This window comes from Chiloscyllium plagiosum, chromosome 23 (genome assembly GCF_004010195.1).
Source record: "Chiloscyllium plagiosum isolate BGI_BamShark_2017 chromosome 23, ASM401019v2, whole genome shotgun sequence".
Lineage (NCBI taxonomy): Eukaryota > Metazoa > Chordata > Chondrichthyes > Orectolobiformes > Hemiscylliidae > Chiloscyllium > Chiloscyllium plagiosum.
In genome coordinates, this window is record NC_057732.1 from 4,627,573 (window position 1) to 4,653,454 (window position 25,882).

The 25,882-nt window shown below is 45.0% G+C and overlaps 2 protein-coding genes across 5 annotated transcripts in view; one reads left to right on the plus strand and one right to left on the minus strand.

Annotated features, from left to right (window-relative positions):
- eea1 (early endosome antigen 1) overlaps positions 1–17,972 on the plus strand; it is a 98,568-nt gene extending 80,596 nt beyond the window's left edge. For all 4 annotated transcript variants that reach the window (XM_043713344.1, XM_043713345.1, XM_043713346.1 and 1 more), the window contains 6 exons: positions 1,682–1,813; positions 6,105–6,290; positions 8,126–8,364; positions 10,318–10,438; positions 13,408–13,506; positions 16,140–17,972. In XM_043713344.1, the coding sequence (XP_043569279.1) occupies positions 1,682–1,813; positions 6,105–6,290; positions 8,126–8,364; positions 10,318–10,438; positions 13,408–13,506; positions 16,140–16,262 (900 nt within the window). In that variant the 3' untranslated portion in view covers positions 16,263–17,972. The remainder of the gene's footprint in view (positions 1–1,681; positions 1,814–6,104; positions 6,291–8,125; positions 8,365–10,317; positions 10,439–13,407; positions 13,507–16,139) is intronic.
- Positions 17,973–21,813: 3,841 nt separating this feature from the next.
- The window catches only part of plekhg7 (pleckstrin homology domain containing, family G (with RhoGef domain) member 7), an 87,945-nt gene continuing 83,876 nt past the window's right edge, over positions 21,814–25,882 (minus strand). Inside the window, exon 15 of the mRNA XM_043713185.1 lies at positions 21,814–21,924. Coding sequence (XP_043569120.1) covers positions 21,814–21,924 — 111 coding nt within the window. The remainder of the gene's footprint in view (positions 21,925–25,882) is intronic.

The following is a 25,882-nucleotide window of genomic DNA, read 5'->3' on the forward strand; positions in this document are numbered from 1 at the left end:
TGGAGTCGCAGGTAGATAGGATAGTGAAGGCGGCGTTTGGTATGCTTTCCTTTATTGGTCAGAGTATTGAGTACAGGAGTTGGGGGGGTCATGTTGCGGCTGTACAGTGCATTGGTTAGGCCACTGTTGGAATATTGCGTGCAATTCTGGTCTCCTTCCTATCGGAAAGATGTTGTGAAACTTGAAAGGGTTCAGAAAAGATTTACAAGGATGTTGCCAGGTTGGAGGATCTGAGCTATAGGGAGAGGCTGAGGCAGTTTTCCCTGGAGCGTCGGAGGCTGAGGGGTGACCTTATAGAGGTTTGCAATATTATGAGGGTCATGGATAGGATAAATAGACAAAGTCTTTTCCCTGGGATGGGGGAGTCCAGAACTAGAGGGCATAGGTTTACAGTGAGAGGGGAAAGATATAAAAGAGACCTAAGGGGAACTTTTTCACGCAGAGGGTGGTACGTGTATAGAATGAGCTGCCAGAGGAAGTGGTGGAGGCTGGTACAATTGCAACATTTAAGAGGATTTGAGTTACAGGGAGAGGCTGAATAGGCTGGGGCTGTTTTCCCTGAAGCATCGGAGGCTGAGGGGTGACCGTATAAAATCATGAGGGGCATGGATGGGGTAAATAGACAAGGTCTTTTCCCTAGGGTGGGGGAGTCCAGAACTAGAAGGCATAAGTTGAGGGTGAAGGGGAAAGAAATAAAAGAAATCTGAGGGGCAACCTTTTAACTCAGGGGGTGGTAGGTGTTTGGAATGGGCTGCCAGAGGAAGTGGTGGAGGCTGGTACAATTGCATCATTTTAAAAGGCATCTGGATGGGTATATGAATAGGAAGGGTTTGGAGGGATAAGGCCGGGTGCTGGCAGATGGGACTAGATTGGGTTTGGATATCTGGTGGGTATGCATGAATTGGACCGAAGGGTCTGTTTCCGTGTTGTACATCTCTATGACTAGTCAAAAGAAAATTGACTATTATTAAAATATGTACGGTAATTAGATGAATAGTAATCAAGGTGGAGGACAGAAAGCAATTATGACTGTAAGAGTTGCTCCTCCTTTTAGGTATTTTCAGTGTTGGAGCTGATTCTCTCGAATTTTTAAGGCAGTTTTATAAGCTGTTAGGTTGTTTGAGGACTTCGGGAAAAAATCGAAACAACAGCACTTTTAAAAAGGAGGAACAGATTCCAAGCAGATACGACATGTGAGGTGAAAATATTGAGACAACATTTAAAAGGCATCTGGATGGATATAAGAATAGAAATGGTTTAGAGGGGCATAGGCCAAATGCTGGCAAATGGGAATAGATTAATTTAGGATATCTGGTCGGCATGGGCGAGTTGGACCGAAGGGTCTTTCTGTGAATAGTTACCAATTTGAGGCTAAGATTGTAGTTTAATGCAAAGATTCTTGCCATGCTACTGTCCAGGGATATGGCTAATATTTCAAGATCTAATTATACCATTTTTAATGTTCCACATATTTGTGTATTAAACTTCTGTTTGATACTTGCCCGGAGAATGTTAACACTTTCAAGTCAAGTATTTTACAGCTGTTGGAGGTAAAGCGTGAGAGACGCAAGCATGTGTTGGAGTTCATTTTGGAAAGTGTATCGATTTTTTTTTTTCTCTTTAATTTCCACACCCCCACAATATTCTTTTAAAATGCTGACTATTTTTCTCCCCACACAAGACTTTGAAAGAAGATGAATTAGCAAAAGAAAAACTCAAGAATGAAGAGCTTCAAGGGGCCAAGACGACTCTGCAGATAGAACTGAACAAACTAACCGAGGAGACACGAGTCAGCAATCAGAAATATGAGAAGGTCAGTTCAGAAAGCGAGAACTGCTTGTATAGCTTTTAAACCCCTCCAATGTAACCACTAAATCATCAAAGTTATTTTGATGGCTGCTTTTGGTGATTGAGATTACTAGAGAAGGGAATCATGAAATGAGCTAGGTTTTAATTTATTCACTTCACCAATTAAACCAGTGGATGTTGGAATCTCTGAATTGTCTGCCCAGGCAATTTCTTTATACTCATTGAGCTATGGGATGTCTGGAGAGAAAGCACCCAACCCTTTCCCTTGAAGCCAACCCTCTCATTTTGGAATATTTTCACCAAACTGTCCCCCCTCCAGTATTAACATGACAGAAGTTATTTCATAGAATCCCTACAGGCTATTTGGCCCAACAAGTTCACATTGACCCTCCAAAGAGTAATTCACCCTACTTTTCTACTTTTAAAGATCCAGTGCAGACAACACTGGGACTTGTGTGCTTTAATGCTCTGACAGGCAATGCATCATTTCCGTACAGTCTGAATACAAATTGCCATTATCCTGCAAATAGCTCACCTACAAGAAAAAATATATAGTACTGAAGAGTAAGGATATGAGTTTGATCTCAATACACAGAAATAGCGCAGATGTGCTGTTTGTTTTTGTTTTAATCACCTTTTTAATCAATCTGTTCAGAGATGTTAGTATGCGTTTCTGGAGCAAGTGAGACTTGAAACTAAGCCTTTCAGCCAGAGGTAGGAACATTACCACCGGATGACAACCCCTCTTGTCTGGTTTAAAATTTAAACAAGACCTGGTAGCTAATGGTCAATCAGTGTTAATGGATGCATTCCCCATTGTAATTCCTCTAACAATCCGTCAACCAATCATCACTCCCCTTTCATGCAATATAAACATTCGTTTTCTCTTTGAATTGGATTCTTGCAAAATGTCCTGATGAGTGCAAGATGAAAAGCATTAACAAAATAGCTTTTTTCAGGAATTCCAGAGGTGAGAGTGACTATCCATATTTGCTAAGAGTTCAGCATCAAGGAAACCTGGGAAAACTAGAGTCAGTGGGATTCTAGATGAAAGCACTAATAATTGGAGTCATACTTGGCACGTGGGAAGATGGTTGTGGTTGTTGAAGGTCAGTCATTTCAGCTCCAGGGCATCTCTGCAGGTATTCCTCAAGGTGATGTTCTAGGCCCAACCGTTTTCAACTGCTTCATCAATGACCTTCCCTCCTCCATAAGGTCAGAAGTGGGGATATTCACTGATGACTGCACAATGTTCAGCACCTTTTGTGACTCCTCAGGTACAGAAGCAGTCCATATTCAAATGCATCAGATCTGGACAATATCTAGGCTTGGGCTGACAAGTGGCAAGTAATATTTGTACCACACAAATACCAGGCAATGGTAGATTCTCCAAAAGAGAATCTTACTAATGCTCCTTGAAATTCAGTGGCATTACCATTACCATCACCATCACAGAATCCCTTACTGCCAGCATCTTGGGCATTACCGTTGACCACAACCTGAACTGGACTAGCCATTATAAATACTGTCCCTACAGATCGGCCCAGAGGTTAGAAATTCTGCAGCAAGTAATTCGCCTCCTGTTTCCCCAGAGCCTGTCCACCATCCACGAGGTTCTCCTTACTTGCCTGGATGAGTACAGCTGCAACACCACTCGAGAAGCTTGATGCCATCTCGGAGAAAGCAGCCTCCTTGGTTGGTACTACAACAACAAATATTCATTCCCTCCACCACTGATCCTCAGTAGCAACAGTGTGTACTATCTACAATATGGACTGTAGAAATTCACCAAAGCTCCTCCAGACAGCACCTTCCAAACCCACCACCAATATCATCTAGAAAGACAAGGGCAGCAGGTACATGGGAACACCAGTCCCTGCATGCTCTCCTTCAGCCACTCGCTATTCTGATTTGAAAATATATTGATGTGTCTTTGGCATCACCAGGTCAAAATCCTGGAACTTCTTGCCAAATGGCATTGTGGGTATCCCTACATCATTTGGACTGCAGTGATTCAAGAAGGCATGGTGACTCATTGGTTAGCATTGCTGCCTCACAGAGCCAGGGATCTAGTTCAATGCCAGCTTCAGGCAACTGTCTGTGTGGAGTTTGCACATTGTCCCTGTGTCTGTGTGGGTTTCCTCCGGGTGCTCCGGTTTCCTTCCACAGTCCGAAGATGTGCAAGTTAGGTGAAATGGTCGTGCTAAATTGCCCTTGGTGTTCAGGGATGTGTAGCCTAGGTACGTTAGTCAGGGGTAAATATAGGGTACGGGAATGGGTCTGGGTGGATTACTCTTCAGAGGGTCAGTGTGGACTTGCTGGGCCAAGCGGTCTGTTTCCACACTATAGGGATTCTATTATTCTAAGGCAGCTCCCCACCACATTGAGATAGAAAAATGCTGCCTCAGCAGTGGCACCCATATCCCATAAAGGAATTTTAAAAAAGCACGCAACTAGGAAATGTTGACTCAAAACATTGGGATAATTTGGTAATGGTTCTGGGGTATTCCCCATATCAGGTACTAAAATCATCATCAACATTAGATTTAAACAATTGATATTTTTAAATGGTGTGTTTCCAAATAACCTGTCAAATTTCATGAATTATGGATGTAGGTTTGCTCACTGAGCTGGAAGATTCATTTCCAGATGTTTCGTCACCATACTAGGTAACATCGTCAGTGGATCCCATCTACCACCTCCTGAGAAAAACAAGAAATGACAGCACCACAGGAAATGACATCACCAACCCAAAGAAATCCAAACATATAAATCGAAAGCAGATTTATCATCAGTGCTTCGCCTGGAGGCCCACTGAAGATGTTACCTAGTAGGGTGACGAAACATCTGGAAATGAACCTTCCAGCTCAGTGAGCAAACCTACATCCAGAACCTCAACCTGAGCTACAAATCTTCTCAAAACCCACTTCATGGATTCTGGCATGTTAGGACAGAGCCTAGACATTTGGGAAATTTGACAGTCATTTAATTGTATGTTTGGTTTCAAATTCCTAAAATGCCCTGGTCCTCCATGTCCTACCAACCCTAATGAACCTGCAGTGTGTCACTTCCCAGACCAAGTTATGATTTGGAGATGCCAGTGTTGTACACCCCTATCCAGAGTTACTAATCGCACAACACCAGGTTAGAGGCCAACAAGTTTATTTGGAAGTAGTAGCTTTCGGAGCACTGCTCCTTCATCAGGTGGTTGTGGAGTATAAGATTGAATTTATAGCTGTTGGACTATAACCTAGTGTTGTGATTTTTAACTTCTCAGACCAACACATTATTCCTGTGGTTCTCTGCCCTTGTCGGAACGCAGATGGGATCTGGCTACCTTAGCATAACATCTGTTTGCATTTATTTCTAATTCCTGTTTCTAATCCAGATTGTTGTAAATGAAGGTCAGTTTTGATTTACAAATGTGGTATGTTTGTGTCAATTTTTGTCAGTTGATTTTCAATGATTTTGTATTTGGTCTCCTGCATTTTTGCTTTTCTACAGTTCCTAGTTTCCCAACGTTTAGAAATTTAGACTTATCCTTTCTGCAGCTAAGGCAAACACTGTCACATTTGCACTCATTGAACTCCATTTACTACAATTTTGCCAAAATAATCCATCAGTATCTCCATGTAACTGCCTAATGTACTGTGCTCAGCAATGAAAAATGCAAAGATGTTCCATCCTCCTTTTCTCATTCACACTGTCTCATACTCTGCCCACAACCACTGCCACCACCGTTTCTTTCTCACATCCTTTTACGCATTTGAATCCTCCTCTTTCCCCGCTTCCCCCCCCCCCACACAATTTCAAACCTGAGTTCAAAGGCAGCTTTCAATGTTAGACACGTAGGAATTGTTCTCTCAAGTGGCTAACTGAGCTAACCATCTTTCAGTAAAAATGGATGAATGAGCCTCCATGCTGAAATATCCCGAATCCCCACCACCACCTTCTGAGATCACCGTACTACATCGACTAGACCTTGGAACATTTATCTCTCTATTGCAAGTAGTTAAATGAAACAAATGGAGACTGCTAGAGATCCTCAGCAGATCTGGAAACATCTGTGGAATATGAAACACAGTCACCATTTCCAGTCTGATATGACTCTTAGGAAGTCAACCTGGATTCAATATTAACTCTGTTTCCTCTCCATAGATACTGACAGACCTGCTGGAGTTCCGTCCAGCATTCTCTGTGTTTGGGTTCAGATTTCCAGCCCCTTTTTTAGTTATTGAATGAGGCTGAAGGGTTCAACCCTTGGGGAAAACTGATGATTTTCCTTTGGCCGGCAGGAGTTGACGGGGCTGAAAGAGGCCAAGCAGTTGCTGATTCAGAAGAAACTGGAGCTTCAGGCTAACGTGGACAGCATTAAATCAAAGGGGGAGCAGGAGAAGAGTGAGCACCAGCTCACCAAGACCAAACTCAGTGAGGCACAGGCAGAGATGAAGAAAACCTGCGCCGCGTTGGAGGCCAAACTGGTTTGTAGCTGAATAACACCCTGAAGTGTTGGCACCTTAATGTTGTTGAATGATTCTCTAGTGTACTGATGCAAGATTTGCCTTTTTTTTTTCCAAATGCATGTGTTCACACTAGTTTAGTATGGGAGGGTATTAGAGTTTAGTATTAGAGAAGCAGTGCAAGGTACACAGAAGACTGGGAAAGACAAACCATATGAGAGGTTGGAATTATTCAGGTATGAGCAGGATCTGTCAATAAATCAACTGTCTCAGATTTAGAGAATGTCTGCAAAGACATGGTGAGTATGGTTGGTGAACTGCAGACATCTGGTTACAGGATATGTTGGCAGTGAGAGAGACCCTGGGTCCAATAAAATATCATTTGGGAACTTAAAAATTTTTGAAGCCAGAAATGTTGGGAATGAGAATGCTAAGAAGAAAGGAGAGGAGGAGGGTGACAGGAATTGATCACTATTCAAATACAGCGATTAAACAGAGGATCTGTATCCATTGCTGTATGTCCGTATACAGTTCATTTCATTCATTCATGTTCCCCCCCCAAAGGCGGGTTCTTGGCTCTCAGTTGGCTGCTGCTTCACTCTAATCCAACACCCAGGCCATTTTTTGTCAGTGGTATTTTGCCACTCCCTTCTACGCTCAGCTAGAACAGGATTTGAACCTGTGCTGTTTGCATCATTCTGAGTCCCACACTTGCTGCGTAGTCAACTTAGCTAATGGACCCCACATATACAATGGCAAGGTCTGTAGTGGACAGATGCAGAATCTATAGAGCACTGACCATGAGGACCTTTGGTATATACTAGAATAGCAACAGTATTAAGTGCAAAGAACAGGAGGAATCCTTGAGGTGAGACCCTGGAAACTTTCTTTCCCTGTTAGGCTGGAAATACCATGATCAGGAAACGGTGCTGCCTGTAGCTCTGAAGAATGAGAGCCAGTACAGTGTGTGTCTTTGGGCAAGCATTCAGAAACTGATCAATCGTAGAGAGTTAAAGACAGGGCACAATCAAAGGTTAAGGTGCTAAATTGGCAGAAGACCAATTTCGGTTAAGGGGGACGTCTGTCCCAGGTAGATTGGAGTGAAAGATTAGCAGGTAAAGCAGCAAATTAATAATGGGAGGCTATTGTAGAAGGGTTAGTATATGTCTAGACTGTATACGTTCCCATGGGGTAAAAGAAAGGCCACAAAATGAGAGCTCCAAGGCTAACTAAAAATATACGGAGGCTTCTTGATAATAAATACAGGAAATGTTGAAAATATTCAGGCTGCCTCTGTGGAAACATGATTTGGAGATGCCGGTGTTGGACTGGGGTATACAAAGTTTAAAAAATCACACAACACCAGGTTATAGTCCAACAGGTTTAATTGGAAGCTCATTAGCTTTCGGAGCGAATTGGAAGCACACTAGCTTTCGGAGCGACGCTCCTTCATCAGGTGATTGTCATCAGACAATCCTTCATCAGACAATCACCTGATGAAGGAGCGTCGCTCCGAAAGCTAATGAGCTTCCAATTAAACCTGTTGGACTATAACCTGGTGTTGTGAGATTTTTAACTCTGTGGAAACAGTTAACATTTCAGATCGACGACCTTTCGACAGAAAGGACTGAGGTTGTGAAAGGCATGCATAAATACAACATATTTCTTTGTGTTGGGATTAGCCTGTTTACACTGGAATGTAAATAACATGAAAGGTTAATTTTATGATAGACTGAACTTGGACTTAGGGACAAGGACTACATCAGTGGCATGTACTGACGAGATAGAGGAAGGGGGTTGAATGTGGCAGCGTTTTGTATCTTGTATGTGGTGAAGTTTCTGTTTTTTTCATGCAGCAGGGTGAGCTGAAGGATAAGGAAGGGCAAAGTAAGCAGCACGAAGAGGCCGTGATCAAGCTCAACATGCAGATTACCGCATTGAATGAAAACATGGCCACGCTGAAGAAAGAATGGCAAGGCAGTCAGCGACGGGTGAGTGAGCTGGAGAAGCAGACCGATGACCTCCGTGGAGAGATTGCAGTGTTGGAAGCCACTGTGCAGCATAACCAGGAGGAGAGGCGGGCTCTCTTGGAAAGGTGTGTGTCTCTGGTTACTCACTGCTACCTCTCTTTCATTTGGCTCGAATTTGAGCTGTGGTTTCCCCCAGTGTTTCCAGTCTATGAATGTTGACCTAGTCCACTCAGGAATTTACAGGAGAAACATTGAATCCTCCTGTCAGTTTAGTGTCCGTCTCCTGAAATAAGACCCTGCTGTTCTGAGCACAAAGAGCACTGCTCCTGATTGTGATGTGCTATCAGTTGTGTCTCACTGCGACAGAGTGTTATGGTTTTATGATCCATTGCTTAGATGTGATCATGTAATCCAGGCTGACATTCCAGCAGAACTCCAAGTGAGGCCTGCACTATTAAAGGGACCGTCTTTTATCTGAGATATTAAACTGCAGCAGAACTGGAGATGGTCTTCAATCTATGACCTGACCAGAGTACTTTACAAGGTGCCATCTCATTCCTCGGATTTGTGATGGCTCACTGATTGATTACTATCAATAGCTGCCATGCTCTGGTTACAATTCTGATCTTGAGTGTATCCACAACCTTTCAACGCCAGCAAGTTCAGGGACTACACATGGACCCCTCTCCCCATATGGTATAGGACATTAACGTGGTACCAGTGTTGATCCCACCAGAACATTGCTTTGTAATTTTTGGGGTGCCAAGTAATTCCACCGGCTGCCTTCTCGAGAGGCTTTGCCAGCAGTTTTAATCGATTTGCTTGTATTTTCTAAGTCAAAGCAATTGATGGAAACTGGAGAGCTGCCAACTTTGAACCCTAGACTATCAGATTCTTTTTCTTTCTGATGGAGTTCCTCAAATCAATTCCTTTGTTTTCTACTCTAACCAACATTCCCGTCTTTTGATCTGGAATTCTGACTTAGTAGCACTAAGTGTGGACCTTCAAGTACACAGTGGTGTTCATCATAACTGACTGTGTTCTCTTTGAGAAAATAAGGCCTGGTCAGATTGGACTACCTCCCTCTTTTGAAAGCTGTACTGCCCTCAAAGTTGCTGTATAAAAGCAACTTTGCCCCAAACAGTCAGTTCCTATTATTTTAGGAAGATGGCACCACCCTTCCATTTTGCAGAGTTGTCTTTCTCCCAGCCATTTGCCTGAACTGCACGTGGAGATTAAAAGCTAAACTAATTAACCCAGTTGTGGACAAGTGAGAGTCTGGGCTTTTTGAGATTTTCATGGTGGCTTTGTATGTGTCTCCCTCTGCCAGGCATCACCCTGTCTCATGCACACTCTCTATCTCTCTTTCTTTGATCTCTGTTTCACGCTCGCTGTCAATCTTCCATTCTTGTGCTCGCTGTCTTTCAGTCTGTCTCTGTTTCACATGCTGCCTTTCGCTCAATCAGCCCTTCTCTGTCCCATTCTCTCCCTTTCTCTCGGTCTTCGTTACTCTCTCTCTGTCTTGGTCATTCGCTGTTCTGTTACTCTGTGCCACACTCGCCTCGCTGTCCCTCCCTCCAGGCTGAGTCTAATTGATTAACACACAGCCTGGACTGAAGCTTGAACAGACCTTGTTGAAATCTAACCCAGAGCCTCAGACCATCTATCACAGGAGCACTGGCATGTGACATGAAATGGTTCTTCACACACGATTAATTTTTAATCTCTGATCTGTTACTGAGGCAGAAACAGTGTAGTTCCCCATAGGATGATGGAGGAATCTTTACACCTGACTGAGCTGAGCTGTAAAGACAGAGGTTTCTTCCTCCATAAATACCAATATGTAGGTGGGAACATTGCTCCTTGCAGAGACAGCAGAGAAACGGAAACTCTGTATTTAGCAGCACACCATCTTCACTTGTGATTAAAATATATTGATATGTCCTTTTATTTCTGAGCGTGTTTCTTGTGTTGGATTATCTGTAGTTTGTCAAGCTCCTCTTTGTTGGAGCTTGTTAACCCATTGTGTTCCTGAGCCTAGCGTGCTTATTTAAAACTCTCTTGTCCTTGTCTGTTAGATGTCTCAAGAGTGAAAGCGAAACAGAAAAGCTGCAGGGGAAGGTGGTAGACCTGAGACGGAAGCTGGATGATACAATGGCTGCCATGCAGGAGTTAGGACGAGAGAACCAAGCTCTGCAGGTAAGCAGATACATGGTCAGCATAGGGGCTGTATTGAGTGACGTGTCTATTGGAGCTCATTCTCCTTGCCAGTGACATTAGCCTTGCACAATGTCGTCTCTTTACCCAGTGTGGCCGCTCATGAAATTCAGCTTTATCTTGGACCCAGAATTAAAAGCTGAGGCTAGTGCTGTAGCTGATCCTGGAGTCACTGACGTCAGTAAGAGTCTCCCTGGTGGGCAAAGTCACTCTCCACTCTTCATCAGAATTCTGATTGTGATGTCAATATCCATTCAACACAATATGTGCTAACCCAAAGGTCTGAAGTCCTCACTGAACAGCATTAAATTGAAGTTTTAAAAATAAGTGGCAAAGATTATTGGTAAACCATAGGATTTCCAAGGGTTTAAAAGCCAACAAAAGGTGTCCAAAATATAATAGAGAGCAGATACACACTGAGGGCAAATGAGCAAGTAATATAAAAATGGACAGTGAGAGTTTTTTAAAATATAAAAAGCGAGAGAGAGACTGAAGTGAGCATAATCCCCTTGGAAAACGAGACTGGGGAAGTAATAATGGAAACTGGGAAGTAGCAGAGGAATTATAGAGGACCATAAGTAGCATTCCAAACATATTAAATAACAATGTGCTAAAGGGATGGGACACAGTAAAACTAACGATCATGAGAAGAGAAGGAGTAAGGAAATGAATGGGGCTAAAGCCTGCCAAGTCCTGGTGGATTACAGCCTATGATTTTGAAGGAAATAGCTACATACGTTGGGGATGGATTGGTCCTGAGTTTTCAAGGCAAGTTCCAGAGGATTGGAAAACTGCTAATATAACGCCCTTGTTCAAAAAGAGTGGGAGACCCCGTTTCGGTGTTTTTTCCAATCAGCCAGTTAGCTTGACAGCTACCTTAGGGAAAATGGTAGCTTCTCCTGCAAAGGATCTAATAGCAAAGCATTTCGAAGGGGTAAGTATACCTGACAAATTATTACAGTTCTTTGATGGGGGGGTGGGGGGTGTAACAGGCAGGATAGACAAAGGAGAACAAGTAAGTGTAGCATATATGGATTTCCAAAAAAAAATTCAATAATGTACCAAGCTTAAGGCTCCTTAATTAGACAAGAGCCCATGGTGTTGGAGATCCATCAGCATGGATAGAGAATTGGCTACTGAGAATTAAATAAAGGAGGCATTTTCAGAATGACAACCTGTAACGAGTAGGTTGCCACAGGGATCAATGCTGGGGCCACAATTATTTACAATGTATATTAAAGACTTGGATGAGGGAAATAAATCTACTGTAGCCACGTTATAGGCTATAAAAGTAAATGGGCAGAAACTTGGCAGATGGAGTATAATGTTGGATAATGTGAGGCGAAGTACTTTAGTAAGAAGAATAGAGGAGCTGAATGTTAATTCAATGTTACTGTCTCCACAATTAGCTGACATTTTGATTGAAGCTTTGAACCGGAGTTCTGTGACTCTATTCCAATCAGCTGGAATCGAATATGTCAATAATTCTCCAGAAGAAAGCAATCATTGCCCCATTCTAGTGCATTTAAAGCATAGAAACACAGGAGCTGGAGGAGCTTTGGCCCTCAAGCCTGCTCTGCCATTCGCCATTGATCACCCAACTCCATAGTCTCATCCTGCTTTCTCCCTATAATCTTTGATCCCATTCATCCCAAGTACTATATCTAGGCACTTCTTGAATACATTCATTGTTTTGGCATTAATCACTTCCAGTGGTAATGAATTCCAAGGCTGACCACTCTTTGAGTGAAGAAATGTCCTTAATAGTCTACCTCCGACTGTGACTCCTGGTTCTAGACGTGACCACTATCAAGATTATCCTCACCTGTATCTACCCTGTCTAGCCCTGTTAGAATTTTAAAGTCTGAGATTCCACACCCCCCCCCACAATTTGTCTGAACTCCAAAAACAATCCTTGTCAATCTCTCCTCATCCGCCATTCCTGCCATCCCCAGAGTCAGCCTAGTTAACCTTTACTGCACTCCCTCGACAGCAAGAGCACCCTTCCTCAGAAAAGGAGACCAAAACTGCACACTAAAAAGGCCAGTCACTAATGTGGGAAATACAGCTGTGTACTGACCCACAATTACCTCACACAGCGTAGAAAATTACTGTCGTTTGTGTGATTGTGATTGAGCGATTAGCATTGACCAAGTCTGTAGGAAATTAAATACTTCAAATAATAGCATGAATCTTTTACTTCCCATTGACTGGGGAAATGAAGCCTCTGTGTTTACTGTGTCCAGCAAAAGGAGTGTAGTACTGAGGATGTGCAACTCTACTGGACTGTCAGCCTAGATTTCCCAGAATGGGGCGAGAAATTGCAACCTTTTGACATTCATAGGGATAGAGCACTGTTAACATTTCTATCAGCCACTTTAATCAAAACTCCTGGCTATTAATTCAGTCAAACACCAGTAAGATTTGTATGGTAGGAATCAGCTGGGGTGCTGTTGGGTGAGGGAGAAGGGGGAGTTTGCTTGCAGGTGCCATCTGTAGACTGTGGCACAGTGCCTGGTCTAACTACTTGTTGACCAGCCAGTTGACAGCAGCATCACCGACCGGTGACCATTCCCAATTGTTTAAGGTCGGGGCCTGAACTAATGTAAACAATTAAATTGCTGTGGGAAATATTAACTGAGAGGTGATTGCTTTGCTGTCTGGTGGAATATACAGTCAGTTCTAGAGTAATGCAGTGGTTCTGTTCTCGTGCAACCCTGTGTCATAAGAAAATTGCATAATAGCAGCACCTTTGAAACTAATGAGGCTGGAACCGCTTTATAACTAGCACACACTTTAGAAACAATGTTCCCAATTCGTCAATCGTGTTGAAGCGAATTTGCATTAATGAAATGTGTATTATAGCAGAACGATTTGTACGAAACTTTATGCTGTATCAGTCTTTCCAGTTCAGAAAGTGAAAGTGCTGGGCTTTCTTTTTGCTTTGCCAGATTAAACACACCCAAGCGATAAACAGGAAGTGGACTGAGGATACTGACGTGATGAATTGTATGGCCTGTGGAAAGGGATTCTCAGTCACTGTACGGAGGGTAGGTACTCACTGAAATCCTTTGAGCTACAAGCCCTTTGGCTCTGGGAAATGGGACTTCACAGAAAGAGAGCACATTGTTCCCAATGTTTTTGCTTTCATAAAATAAATTCGATTTTTTTTTGACGGTGAAAATCTGCAATTAAGAAAACAACAAATGCCGGAAAGTCCCTGCAAGCCTGGCCATGTATCTGATCAGAATTGGAACAGATTGTTGTTGCCCAGTTTCCCTCAAGTCTCCCCAAGTGATAGAATTAATATTTTACAACATTATGGTAGAAGGCTGAAGTCTGGCAGTATGTAGCTATTCATCAGAACCTCATTTGTGAGGCATTATGAAGCATTCCATTTGAGAAATTGTGTTGTAATGTCTTTGCTTCAAATGTGCATTAATACTGAAAGACCAAGGAGACAGATTAATACACTATTGCAATCACATTGAACCCTGTTCAGAGATTGGGATGTGGAATGGCTACAGTTCCTGTTGCTGCTTCAGTAGCAACGCTGACAAGGTGCAGATTAGAATTCTCCCGTTAAGTTAAAAGGTGTGTGTAAGATAATCTCTCCCTCAGTGTAACAATTCTTTTCATAACATTGAGACTTCAGCCCCTCCCTTATAATGGGCACATTCCAAAATGCAAATGGAAGGATGCTGAGAAGCATTGTGTCTATGAAGAGCAAGGGGACTATGGGGTCTTGCCTTGGTCAGGCTTTGTGGTGAAGGTTACGTAACTGCAAAGTCATCCACTAATCCCATCAGCTCATCATTTTCTCTCCACTGTTTTATCACCATGATCAATGGACTCAAATTTAATTGCCTGTGAGCCCTCATGGGTAGCATCGTTGCCTTGGAGACGCAAGATTCTGCTTTAGGGCTTTAGCATGATGGTCCAGTGGAGTATAGAGGGAGTGCTGCACTGTCGGGGCTCTCATGTTTATGAGAAGATGTTAAATTGAGGCCTCAGCCTGTTTTGAGTCAATGTGAAATACCCACCATTAGCATGATCTGGAGTCATTCAGTCATAGAGATGTACAGCATGAAAACATGTCCAACTCTTCCATGCCAAACAGATATCCTAAATTAATCTAATCCCATTTGCTAGCATTTGGCCCATTTTCCTGTGAACATTTTGTATTCATTTACCCATCTGGATGCCTTTTTAAATGGTGTAGTTGTATCAGCCTCCACACTTCCTGTAGCAGCTCATTCCATACACGCACCACCCTCTGCGTGAAAAGGTTGCCCCTTAAATCCCTTTTCAATGCCCCCCCCCCCCCCCACCACCTTAAACCTATGTCCCCTCTAGTTTTGGACTCTCCTACCCCAGGGAAAACACCTTGACTATTCACCCTATCCATGCCCCTCATGATTTTATAAACTTCTATAAGATCACCCCTCAGTCTCCAACACTCTCTATGGAAAATAGCCCCAGCTATTCAGTCTCTTCCTATAGCTGAAACTCTCTATCCTTGGCAACATCCTTGTAAATCTTTGCTGAACCCAGAACCTTCACCCAAACAGGCTGAGGCCTCAATTTAACACCACCTCGGACAAATGAGGCCTCCAATAGTGCAGCACTCCCTCTGTACTCCACTGGACTATCATGCTGAAACCCTAAAGTGGAATCTTTCATCTCCAAGGCAATGGTGCTACCCATGAGGGGTCATAGGCAGTCAAATATGAGTCAATTAATCATGGTGATATAACAGTGAAGAGAAGTTTCACAACATCCTTCCTATAGCAGGGAGACTAGAATTGAACGCAGTATTCTAAAGGTGGCCTAACTAATGAGGAGTAGGGATTTTCTGTTTGTGTCCCTCCATCATCACACCAGCAACTTATCAACTTACTCTCGTGTTACTGTTTGTGGGAACCTGTTCTGCCACATGTCTGATATTACAACAGTGGCTGCACTTAAAGAAAAGTGCCCCTGTGGCTGAGAAATACCTTACGATGTCCGGTGATCGTAAAAAGTGGTATAGAAAAGGCTTACCTTTTTATTTGTCTTACATAATGATTTTGCTGAAATGTAAGCACATTGTCTGTGGGCCGCAAACTCAGGCAAACCTTTGTATTATTTGCAAATTTATAGATCTTTCCCTGAAGTCCTACAACCAGATTATTAATAAAACCTGCAAAGAACAATAGTCCTAGCGCCACCAGGTTTCTACCTCAATCTTACTTGTCCAGATTTATAGCTTACCCCTAATATCAAAGATTTCTTCCCCTTCTAAACCTCTGAGACTTGAATACTAAACATGTCATTTACTCAGCAAGTTTTGAGAAGATTTGTAGCTCAGCTTGAGGTTCTGGATGTAGGTTTGCTCACTGAGCTGGAAGGTTCATTTCCAGACATTTCATCACCCTACTAGGTAACATCTTCAGTGGGCCTCAGTTCACTGTTCATGATTCCTGCTTTCTATTTATATATTTGGGTTTCTTTGGGTTGGTGATGTCATTTCCTGTTCCTTTTCTCAGGGGGTGGTAGATGGGGTCTAACTCGATGTCTTCGTTGATCGAGTTCCGGTTGGAATGCCATGCTTCTAGGAAATCTCATGCGTGTCTCTGACTTGTCCTAGGATGGATGTGTTATTTACTCCCAAGTTAACGTTCCAATTGTTGTCCTTTTGCAGCATCACTGTAGAAACTGTGGAAACATCTTCTGTGCCGACTGTTCTGCAAGGAATGCCTTAACCCCATCCTCAAAGAAGCCTGTCCGAGTCTGTGTCACATGTTTTGAAGAATTACAGGGATGAGTTGCCCCAGCACCTTGCCTGGGGCTGGAAAAGTATCACTATTCCTCTTGTATTCATGCACTCACTTTGTATTTCTAAGACTGTGTATTGAAAGTGTAATAACTGCTGACCACTGTAATTAGTTGCTGTCAGTGAGAGTCTATCGATGTGTGTTCTGCAGCTCATTCCCAACCTTCGCAACTGCCGGGAATCCCTAATTCAGCCCCAGACTAGAGAAAGGCAAGTTTCTGCAATTGATGGGTTTGGGTAACAGCTGTTTGAGAGGAGTCTCTGTCACTTAATGATCCTGCCTAGTTTTACCCAGAATTCAGTGGGTAGTCCACCCTTTCTGCCAAATCCAACTCTCTTATCGTTCACTGGACTGAAGAGACTATCAGACTTTAACCGTAATGTGTTGGGAGTCTTCATCCCTTGAGTTAGATCTGAGATGCAGCCATCTCTCACTGAGATGGGGAACCTGGCAATGTCTTAGGTGAAGCATCAAATTCCTTTGAAAACTGAGCATCCTGAGAAACCTCCAACTTCACTTCCCAGAAGGAGGAGTGAGACTTTGTGATAATCTCCAGCCAGCTCCATCTCCATCTCTCATTACATTTAAGCTGGTTGCTTGCTTTCTTGAAAGTGTTGATGTCAGTTGTTAATATTCCTCCTCTTTTCATCATCTGCTTTCTCCCTCTTTTATTCTGTCAATAGTTTGTTAATGTTGGTGATTAGAGTGAAGGCTGGATCTGTACTGCATGTACTGAACTAATCCCTGGAAACTATCCTGAGTGACTGCAGCTGTCTTTTACACCTCAGCCTTGTAATAACCAACTGGCAGGAGCTGCCCTTGGGTATCTCCCCGTTCCCCATCTCTGCTTCCTCCAGAACTATCCTGTTTTGTCCAAATCTCTGCACTTCACTGTGTTAGTGACAGTTGGAATCCAGTATAATGTTTTCTGTATGTGCCCATCAGCCTCTTGCTTTACAGTCTGAAACCCAGCAAGGAGTTGAGAGCCTGTTACTTTCCCTGAGCTTGTCTCTTCTCCTTACTGTCACTTTACTGAGAGCTGAGCGAGAGGGAATGAGACATGGTGCAACTCAGGCCAAATGCAGCCTGCTTTATGTTTCCCCGTACAGATTAATTGGCCTGCATTCACTAATCAATCCAATTGTTTCTTTTATTAACTTGCTTAACTGCTCCCCAGGTGGGGGCTGTTTCTCTTGGACCTGATCCATATACGTGGCCAAATTTAAACCCCCATATTGAATTCGCAGGACCGTTTCACAGAGTCCAAGTGACAGTGTCATGTGAGAGTTAGTTGTACATGGTCTCTGTGCCACACACAGCTTCACTTTGCTGCTTCCTTCCTTATGAAACACTTCTGCTAGCAGTGGGCTTGAGCTTGAAAGATTTTTTTTTTGTCAGCCCCGTAATGAAAAGCTATGAACTGACATTCTCTGTTCTGATAATGTCTGCATCTACACAAAACCTCAGTGACAGAAACTAGCTGCTTTCATGCTTTTTGTTGAAATAAAATGGTGTGTATAATAGAGAATTGTGTACAAAAATGGTATTAACTTCCATATTATCATGTGAACCTATGTATAAATATTAAGCAGTTTAATTCTGGCTATTGAATGAAGATTGTAACCTGTTTATAGCAAAAAAAAAAGTTAATTTGATGAATGATGCAACCTCCACAATTAAATTTGTTTAGTAAAACAGAATTCCTAGTCATGTCTTTTTTGAAAGGTTGTAAAATACTGTCTGAAAGATGTTTTTATCAACACATTTCACTGTGTTTATAGTTGTGGTCTAGGGGTGTGTTCTAGACAGTAATTACAACTCAGCAGAAATGTCCCTTCATATACAGCTGTGATCGCAGAGTTGTATATTCGTCTCGAGAGCAAACGTCTGTTCGGAGAGTGGAAGAGAAGGAAGGATGGTATAGTCGGTTCATTGGGCATATCAGCTGTCTCTAGTATTATTGTAGCCAAACTGATCATACCAATAAGAGAAAGCACATTATGTCAATACCGGGTTGGCTGGAAAGGAAATGGTACTGGCTAAATTGGTCTTGCAAATGGCCAGCACAGACTTTAACAGGTTGAATGGCCTCCTGTGCTATAGTTGCCCTTGGATTCCAATAAACCACCCAGTTCTCTGCTCAGTGTCCACAAAATACTAATATGATATCATTGTACCATGGTAGGCTGATGGAGAAAGTGAAGTCCTGTGTGGTCCAGGGTGCACTAGCTAGATGGATAGAGAACTGGCTGGGCAACAGGAGACAGTCGTGGTGGAAGGGAGTTTCTCAAAATGGAGACCTGTGGTCAGTGGTGTTCCACAGGGATCCGTGCTGGGACCAGTGTTGTTTGTGATATACCTTCCTCCAAATCATTTATGTATAGGTGGTCGGATTAGCAAGTTTTCAGATGACACTAAGATTGGTGGAGTAGCAAATAGTGAAGGGGACTTACAGAGAATACAGCAGAATATAAATAGATTGGAGAGTTGAGCAGAGAAATGGTAGATGGAGTTCAGTCTGGGCAAATGTGAAGTGATGCATTTTGGAAGATCCAATTCAAGAGCAAACTATAAATGGAAAAGTCCTGGGGAAAATTGATGTACAGAGAGATCTGGGTGTTCATGTCCATTGTTCCCTGAAAGTGGCAACACAGGTCAGTAGAGTGGTCAAGGAGGCATATGGTATGCTTTCCTTCATCGGATGGGATATTGAGTACAAGAGTTGACTGCTGAAAATGTGTTGCTGGAAAAGCGCAGCAGGTCAGGCAGCATCCAAGGAGCAGGAGAATCGACGTTTCGGGCATAAGCCCTTCAAAAGGGCTTATGCCCGAAACGTTGATTCTCCTGTTCCTTGGATGCTGCCTGACCTGCGCTTTTCCAGCAACACATTTTCAGCTCTGATCTGCAGCCCTCACTTTCTCTACAAGAGTTGACTGGTCATGTTACAGTTGTACAAGACTTTGGTTCAGCCACATTTGGAATATTGCGTACAGTTCTGGTCGCCACATTACCAGAAGGATGTGGATGCTTCGGAGAGGGTGCAGAGGAGATTCACCAGGATATTCCCTGGTATGGAGGGCGCTAGCTATGAAGAGAGCTCGAGTAGATTAGGATTGTTTTCATTAGAAAGATGGAGGTTGAGGGGGGAACTGATTGAGGCCTACAAAGTCCTGAGGGGTATTGACCGGGTGGATAGCAAGAAGCTTTTTCCCAGAGTGTGGGACTTAATTACTAGGGGTCATAAGTTCAAAGTGAGAGGGGAAAAGTTTAAGGGACATATGTGTGTTAAGTTCTTTATGCAGAGGGTTGTGGGTGCCTGGAACACTCAGCCAGTAGAGGCAGTCACGATAGCGTCATTTAAGATGTATCTAGACAGATACATGAAGGGCAGGGAGCAGTGGGATGCAGACCCTTAGAAAATAGGCAAAAGGTTTAGATAGAGGATCTGGATTGGCGCAGGCTTGGAGGGCTGAAGGGCCTATTCCTGTGCTGTAATGTTCTTTGTTCTTTGTATGTAATAGCTATTGTACAGAAGTTATTTCAACCTGTCAACCAATGCCACCATTTTAGTTCCATGAGCTACAATCCAACTTACAATTGCTCAATCATGTTGAATATTCAAGTATCTTGATAAATTAACAGCATTTCAAAACAAACATTCAGTAAGATCATCTTCACAGAACATCCCCGCACGTTTCACTGCCTGCAAGGATAAAGGTAATAGCAATGTGTGAAAACACCACCACCTCCCACATTCTCCTCCAAATCACAGACCATCCTGACCTGGAGCTATGTTGCTGTTCCTTCACTGTCCATGCAGCTCCTATTGTACGACTTTACTGGCACCAGGTGGACTGCAGTCACTCGAGAGAAAATGGGGTTCCCAATCACCTTGTGAGAAATTGGGGGTGGGCAGTAAATATTGCCAAAGATGCCCATGATCTGAGAATTACCTTTAAAGAGATTGAATAAATCCCCAATTTAGTGTACATGTATTGAAACAATTGAAATCTCGCCTAAGTTAATTATCCTTGACTTCTGGTTAAAGAGGACTAGGCAGAGTAAACAGGAAGAAGATTTGGGATGACCAAGGAGTCTATAACCAAGGGTCCCCATTTAAGGATAAAAGGTGGGCCATTTATGACTCCAATGAAAATAAATTTCTTCACCCAAAGAGTGGGGAGCCTGTGGAATTCTCCTCCACAAAGAAATTGAGGCCAAAGCATTGAATGTTTTCCAACTAGAGTTATAGATTTTTGGGACTAAAGGGATCAAAAGGTATGACAAGAAAGTGGGAACAGGAGTCTGAGTCAATGAATGGTTTGGGAAAGCTCCTGGATTGATCTAAATGACCTGATACAGAAGAACATGCTAGAATATTATCCCTTATCAACCCTGGTAAGAAAGGGTTACAAGAGCTGCTCAGAGGCTAAGTTTACTGTAGCAAGTAACTCACCACCTGACTCCCCAAAACCTGTCTACCATCTACAAGGCACAAGTCAGGCATGTGATGGAATATTCCTCACTTGCCTGGACGTGTGCAGCTCCAACAGCACTTGAAGCTCGACACCATTCAGGACAAAGCAGTCAGCTTGATTGGCTTTTGCCCGAAACGTCGATTTTTGCCTGTCCTCAGATGCTGCCTGAACTGCTGTGCTCTTCCAGCACCACTGATCCAGAATCTGGTTTCCAGCATCTGCAGTCATTGTTTTTACCTCATTGTTTTTACCACTACATTCACTCCCTCCACCACTGACACTCAGTAGCAGCATATCTCAGTATCCAGAAGATGCACTGCAGAAATTCACCAAAGATCCTTAGACAGCTGTCCAAACCCAGAATCATTTCGATCTAGAAGGACAAGGGCAGCAGATACTTGGGAACACCACAACCTGCAAGTTCCCCTCCAAGCCACTCACCATCCTGACTTGGAAAAATACCACCATTCCTTCAAGATCCTGGAATTCTCTCCATAAGATCATTGTAGGTCAATCCAGAGCACAAACACTGCTGCAGTTTGATAAGGCAGTCCTACCACCATCTTCACAACGGCAGCTAGGGATGGGCATTAAATGCTGGCCCAGCCTGTAACACCTATGTCCCACGAATGAATAAAAAAATCCCTCTCTCCTTCCTTACTGCTTAAAGTCCCTCATTCCTGGAACACTTCTGTTTCCTCTAAAGTATTGCCACATCCTAAGGCTGTGATCATGAATATTCTGTAGTCTAATACTCCGAGATCTAGATCAGAGAAAGCAATGGTCCCAGCACTGACTGTTTGGAAACATCACTGTCTACCTCTCTTCATTTTGAAACACAATTACTAACCAGGACTCACTCAGTACTTCAGCTGAGTATTTAAAACAAGGACACTCTGCCTCTTACAATGCTTTTTATTAGAAAGAAGAACCATTTTTAAGTCAAATAGAAGAGGTAGATTTCTTCAAAGTGCACTGATCCAAACTGGGGCACTGATTGAGTTTCTTGTTGACCTATTTCGACTGAAAACAGGACTTCGGTACGTTGCACACATTTGGGGAGTTAAATTTCAGACGATTCATTCACTGTGAACCTCCCCAGCAAGGGTTGTGGTGGGTCTAGAATGTTCCGGTAGCCAGTCACTGCTGTCTCGATGTGTAACAGCCACGTTCTCTGTAAGAGAAGTAATGCAATCAGTTTTACAGTGTCCTGTCGCTTCACTGGCTCATCCGATGAAATCACTACTTCATTGGAAAGCTAAATACATCATGTTTTGTACAACTGCTGTGAGAAAACAGAGTGCCTTGGACTGAGACAGTACTGATTGTAAAGATCAAACTGTCACATAGCATGGAAAGAAACCCTTTGTTTCAACTCATCCATGCCAACTAAATTAATCCTAAATTAAGCTCCCATTTGCCAGCACGTGTCCCATATCCCTCGAAACCCTTCCTATTCATGTACCCATCCAGATGCCTTTTAAATGTTGTAATTGTACCCAATTCCACCACCTCAGACAGTTCATTCCAGGTGTCCAGGGTTGGTGTGACTGAGACAGGGGGAGGGAGTTGGCCCTTTACCTGGGGAGCGAGTGTGACTGAGACAGGGGGAGAGAGCTGGTCCTTTACCTTGGGAGCGAGTGTAACTGAGACAGGGGGAGAGAGCTGATCCTTTACCTGAAGAGTCAGAGTGACTGACACAGGGAGAGAGCTGGCCCTTTACCTGGGGAGCGAGTGTGACTGAGACAGGGGGAGAGAGCTGGTCCTTTACCTGGCGAGTCAGTGTGACTAAGACAGGGGGAGAGAGCTGATCCTTTACCTGAAGAGTCAGAGTGACTGACACAGGGAGAGAGCTGGTCCTTTACCTGGCGAGTCAGTGTGACTGAGACAGGGGGAGAGAGCTGATCCTTTACCTGGAGAGTCAGAGTGACTGAGACAGGGGGAGAGTGCTGGTCCTTTACCTGGGGAGTAAGTGTGACTGAGACAGGGGGAGAGAGCTGGTCCTTTACCTGGGGAGTTAGAGTGACTGAGACAGGGGGAGAGAGTTGGTCCTTTACCTGGGAAGCGAGTGTGACTGAGACAGGGGGAGAGAGCTGGCTCTTTACCTGGGGAGCGAGTGTGACTGAGACAGGGGGAGAGAGCTGGACCTTTACCTGGGGAGTGAGTGTGACTGAGACAGGGGGAGAGAGCTGGCCCTTTATGTGGGGAGCGATTGTGACTGAGACACAGGGCGAGAGCTGGTCCCTAACCTGGGGAGCAACTGTGAATGAGACAGGGGGAGAGAGCTGGCTCTTTACCTGGGGAGTAAGTGTGACTGAGATAGGGAGAAAGAGCTGGTCCTTTACCTGGGGAGTAAGTGTGACTGAGACAGGGGCAGAGTGCTGGCCCTTTACCTGGGGAGCGAGTGTGACGGAGACAGGGGGAGAGAGCTGGCCCTTTACCTGGGGAGCGGGTGTGACTAAGACAGGGGGAGAGAGCTGGCTCTTTACCTGGGGAGTCAGTGTGACTGAGAGAGAGGGAGAGAGCTGGTCCTTTACCTGGGGAGTAAGTGTGACTGAGACAGGGGGAGTGAGCTGGCCCTTTACCTGGGGAGTGAGTGTGACTGAGACAGGGGGAGAGAGCTGGTCCTTTACCTGGGGAGCCAGAGTGACTGAGACAGGGGGAGAGAGCAGGCCCTTTACCTGGGGACCGAGTCTGACTGAGACCGGGGGAGAGAGCTGGTCCTTTACCTGGGGAGTCAGTGTGACTGAGACAGGGGGAGAGAGCTGAACCTTTACCTGGGGAGTCAGAGTGACTGAGACAGGGAGAGAGCTGGTCCTTGACCTGGGTAGCGAGTGTGACTGAGACAGGGGGAGAGAGCTGGTCCTTTAACTGGGGAGCGAGTGTCACTGAAACATAGGAAGAGAGCTGGCCCTTTACCTGGGGGGTAAGTGTGACTGAGACAGGGGGAGAGAGCTGATCCTTTACCTGGGGAGTCAGAGTGACTGAGACAGGGGGAGAGAGCTGGTCCTTTACCTGGGGAATAAGTGTGACTGAGACACAGGGAGAGAGCTGTTCCCTATCCTGGGGAGTAAGTGTCACTGAGACAGGGGGAGAGAGCTGCTCCTTTACCTGGGGAGTCAGTGTGACTGAGACAGGGGGAGAGAGCTGGCCATTTACCTGGGGAGTCAGAGTGACGGAGACAGGGGGAGAGAGCTGGTCCTTTAACTGGGGAGTAAGTGTGAATGAGACAGGGGGAGAGAGCTGATCCTTTACCTGGGTAGTCAGAGTGACTGAGACAGGGGGAGAGAGCTAGTCCTTTACCTTGGGGGTCAGTGTGACTGAGACAGGGGGAGAGAGCTGGTCCTTTACCTGGGGAGCGGGTGTGACTGAGACAGGGGTAGAGAGCTGGTCCTTTACCTGGGGAGTCAGTGTGACTGAGACAGGGGGCGAGAGCTAGCCCTTTACCTGGGGAGCGAGTGTGACTGAGACAGGGGGAGAGAGCTGGTCCTTTACCTTTGGAGTCAGAGTGACTGAGACAGGGGGAGAGAGCTGGCCCTTTACCTGGGGAGCGAGTGTGACTGAGACAGGGGGAGAGAGCTGGTCCTGTACCTGGGGAGCGAGTGTGAGTGAGACAAGGGGAGAGAGCTGGTCCTGTACCTGGGAAGCGAGTGTGACTGAGACAGGGGGAGAGAGCTGGTCCTTTACCTGGGGAGTAAGTGTGACTGAGACAGGGGGAGAGAGCTGGCCCTTTACCTGGGGAGTCAGAGTGACTGAGACAGGGGGAAAGAGCTGGTCCCTAACCTGGGAGCGAGTGTGACTGAGACAGAGGGGGAGAGCTGGCTCTTTACCTGGGGAGTAAGTGTGACTGAGACAGGAGGCGAAGTCTGGCCCTTTACCTGGGGAGTAAGTGTGACTGAGACAGGAGGAGAAGTCTGGCCCTTTACCTGGGGATCGAGTGTGACTGAGACAGGGGGAGAGAGCTGGCCCTTTACCTGGGGAGCGAGTCTGACTGAGACAGGGGGAGAGAGCTGGCCCTTTACCTGGGGAGCGTGTGTGACTGAGACAGGGGAGAGAGCTGGCCCTTTACCTGGGGAGTCAGAGTGACTGAGACAGGGGGAGAGAGCTGATCCTTTACCTAGGGAATAAGTGTGACTGAGACAAGGGGAGAGAGCTGGTCCTTTACCTTGGGAGCGAGTGTGACTGAGACAGGGGGAGAGAGCTGGTCCTTTACCTGGGGAGCGAGTGTCACTGAGACATAGGAAGAGAGCTGGCCCTTTACCTGGGGAGCGAGTGTCACTGAGACAGGGGGAGAGAGCTCCTCTTTTACCTGAGGAGTGAGTGTGACTGAGACTTGGGGAGAGAACTGGCCCTTTACCTGGGGAGTAAGTGTCACTGAGACAGGGGGAGAGAGCTGGTCCTTTACCTGGGGAGTGAGTGTGACTGAGACAGGGGAGAGAGCTGGTCCCTATCCTGGCGAGCGAGTGTGACTGAGACAGGGGGAGAGAGCTAGCTCTTGACCTGGGGAGTAAGTGTCACTGAGACAGGGGGAGAGAGCTCGTCCTTTACCTGGGGAGTGAGTGGGACTGAGACAGGGGGAGAGAGCTGGCCCTTTACCTGGGGAGTCAGAGTGACTGAGACAGGGGGGGAGAGCTGGTCCTTTACCTGGGGACTAAGTGTGACTGAGACAGGGGGAGAGAGCTGGTTCTTTACCTGGGGAGTAAGTTTGACTGAGACAGGGGGAGAGAGCTGGTCCTGTACCTGGGGAATAAGTGTGACTGAGACAGGGGGAAAGAGCTGGTCCTTTACCTGGGGAATAAGTGTGACTGCGACAGGGGGAGAGAGCTCGCCCTTTACCTGGGGAGTAAGTGTGACTGAGACAGGGGGAGTGAGCTGGTTCTTTACCTGGGGAGTAAGTGTCACTGAGAAAGGGGGAGAGAGCTGGTGCTTTACCTAGGGAGTAAGTGTGACTGAGACAGGGGGAGAGAGCTGGTGCTTTACCTAGGGAGTAAGTGTGACTGAGACAGGGGGAGAGAGCTGGTGCTTTACCTAGGGAGTAAGTGTGACTGAGACAGGGGGAGAGAGCTGGTGCTTTACCTAGGGAGTAAGTGTGACTGAGACAGGGGGAGAGAGCTGGTCCTTTACCTGGGGAG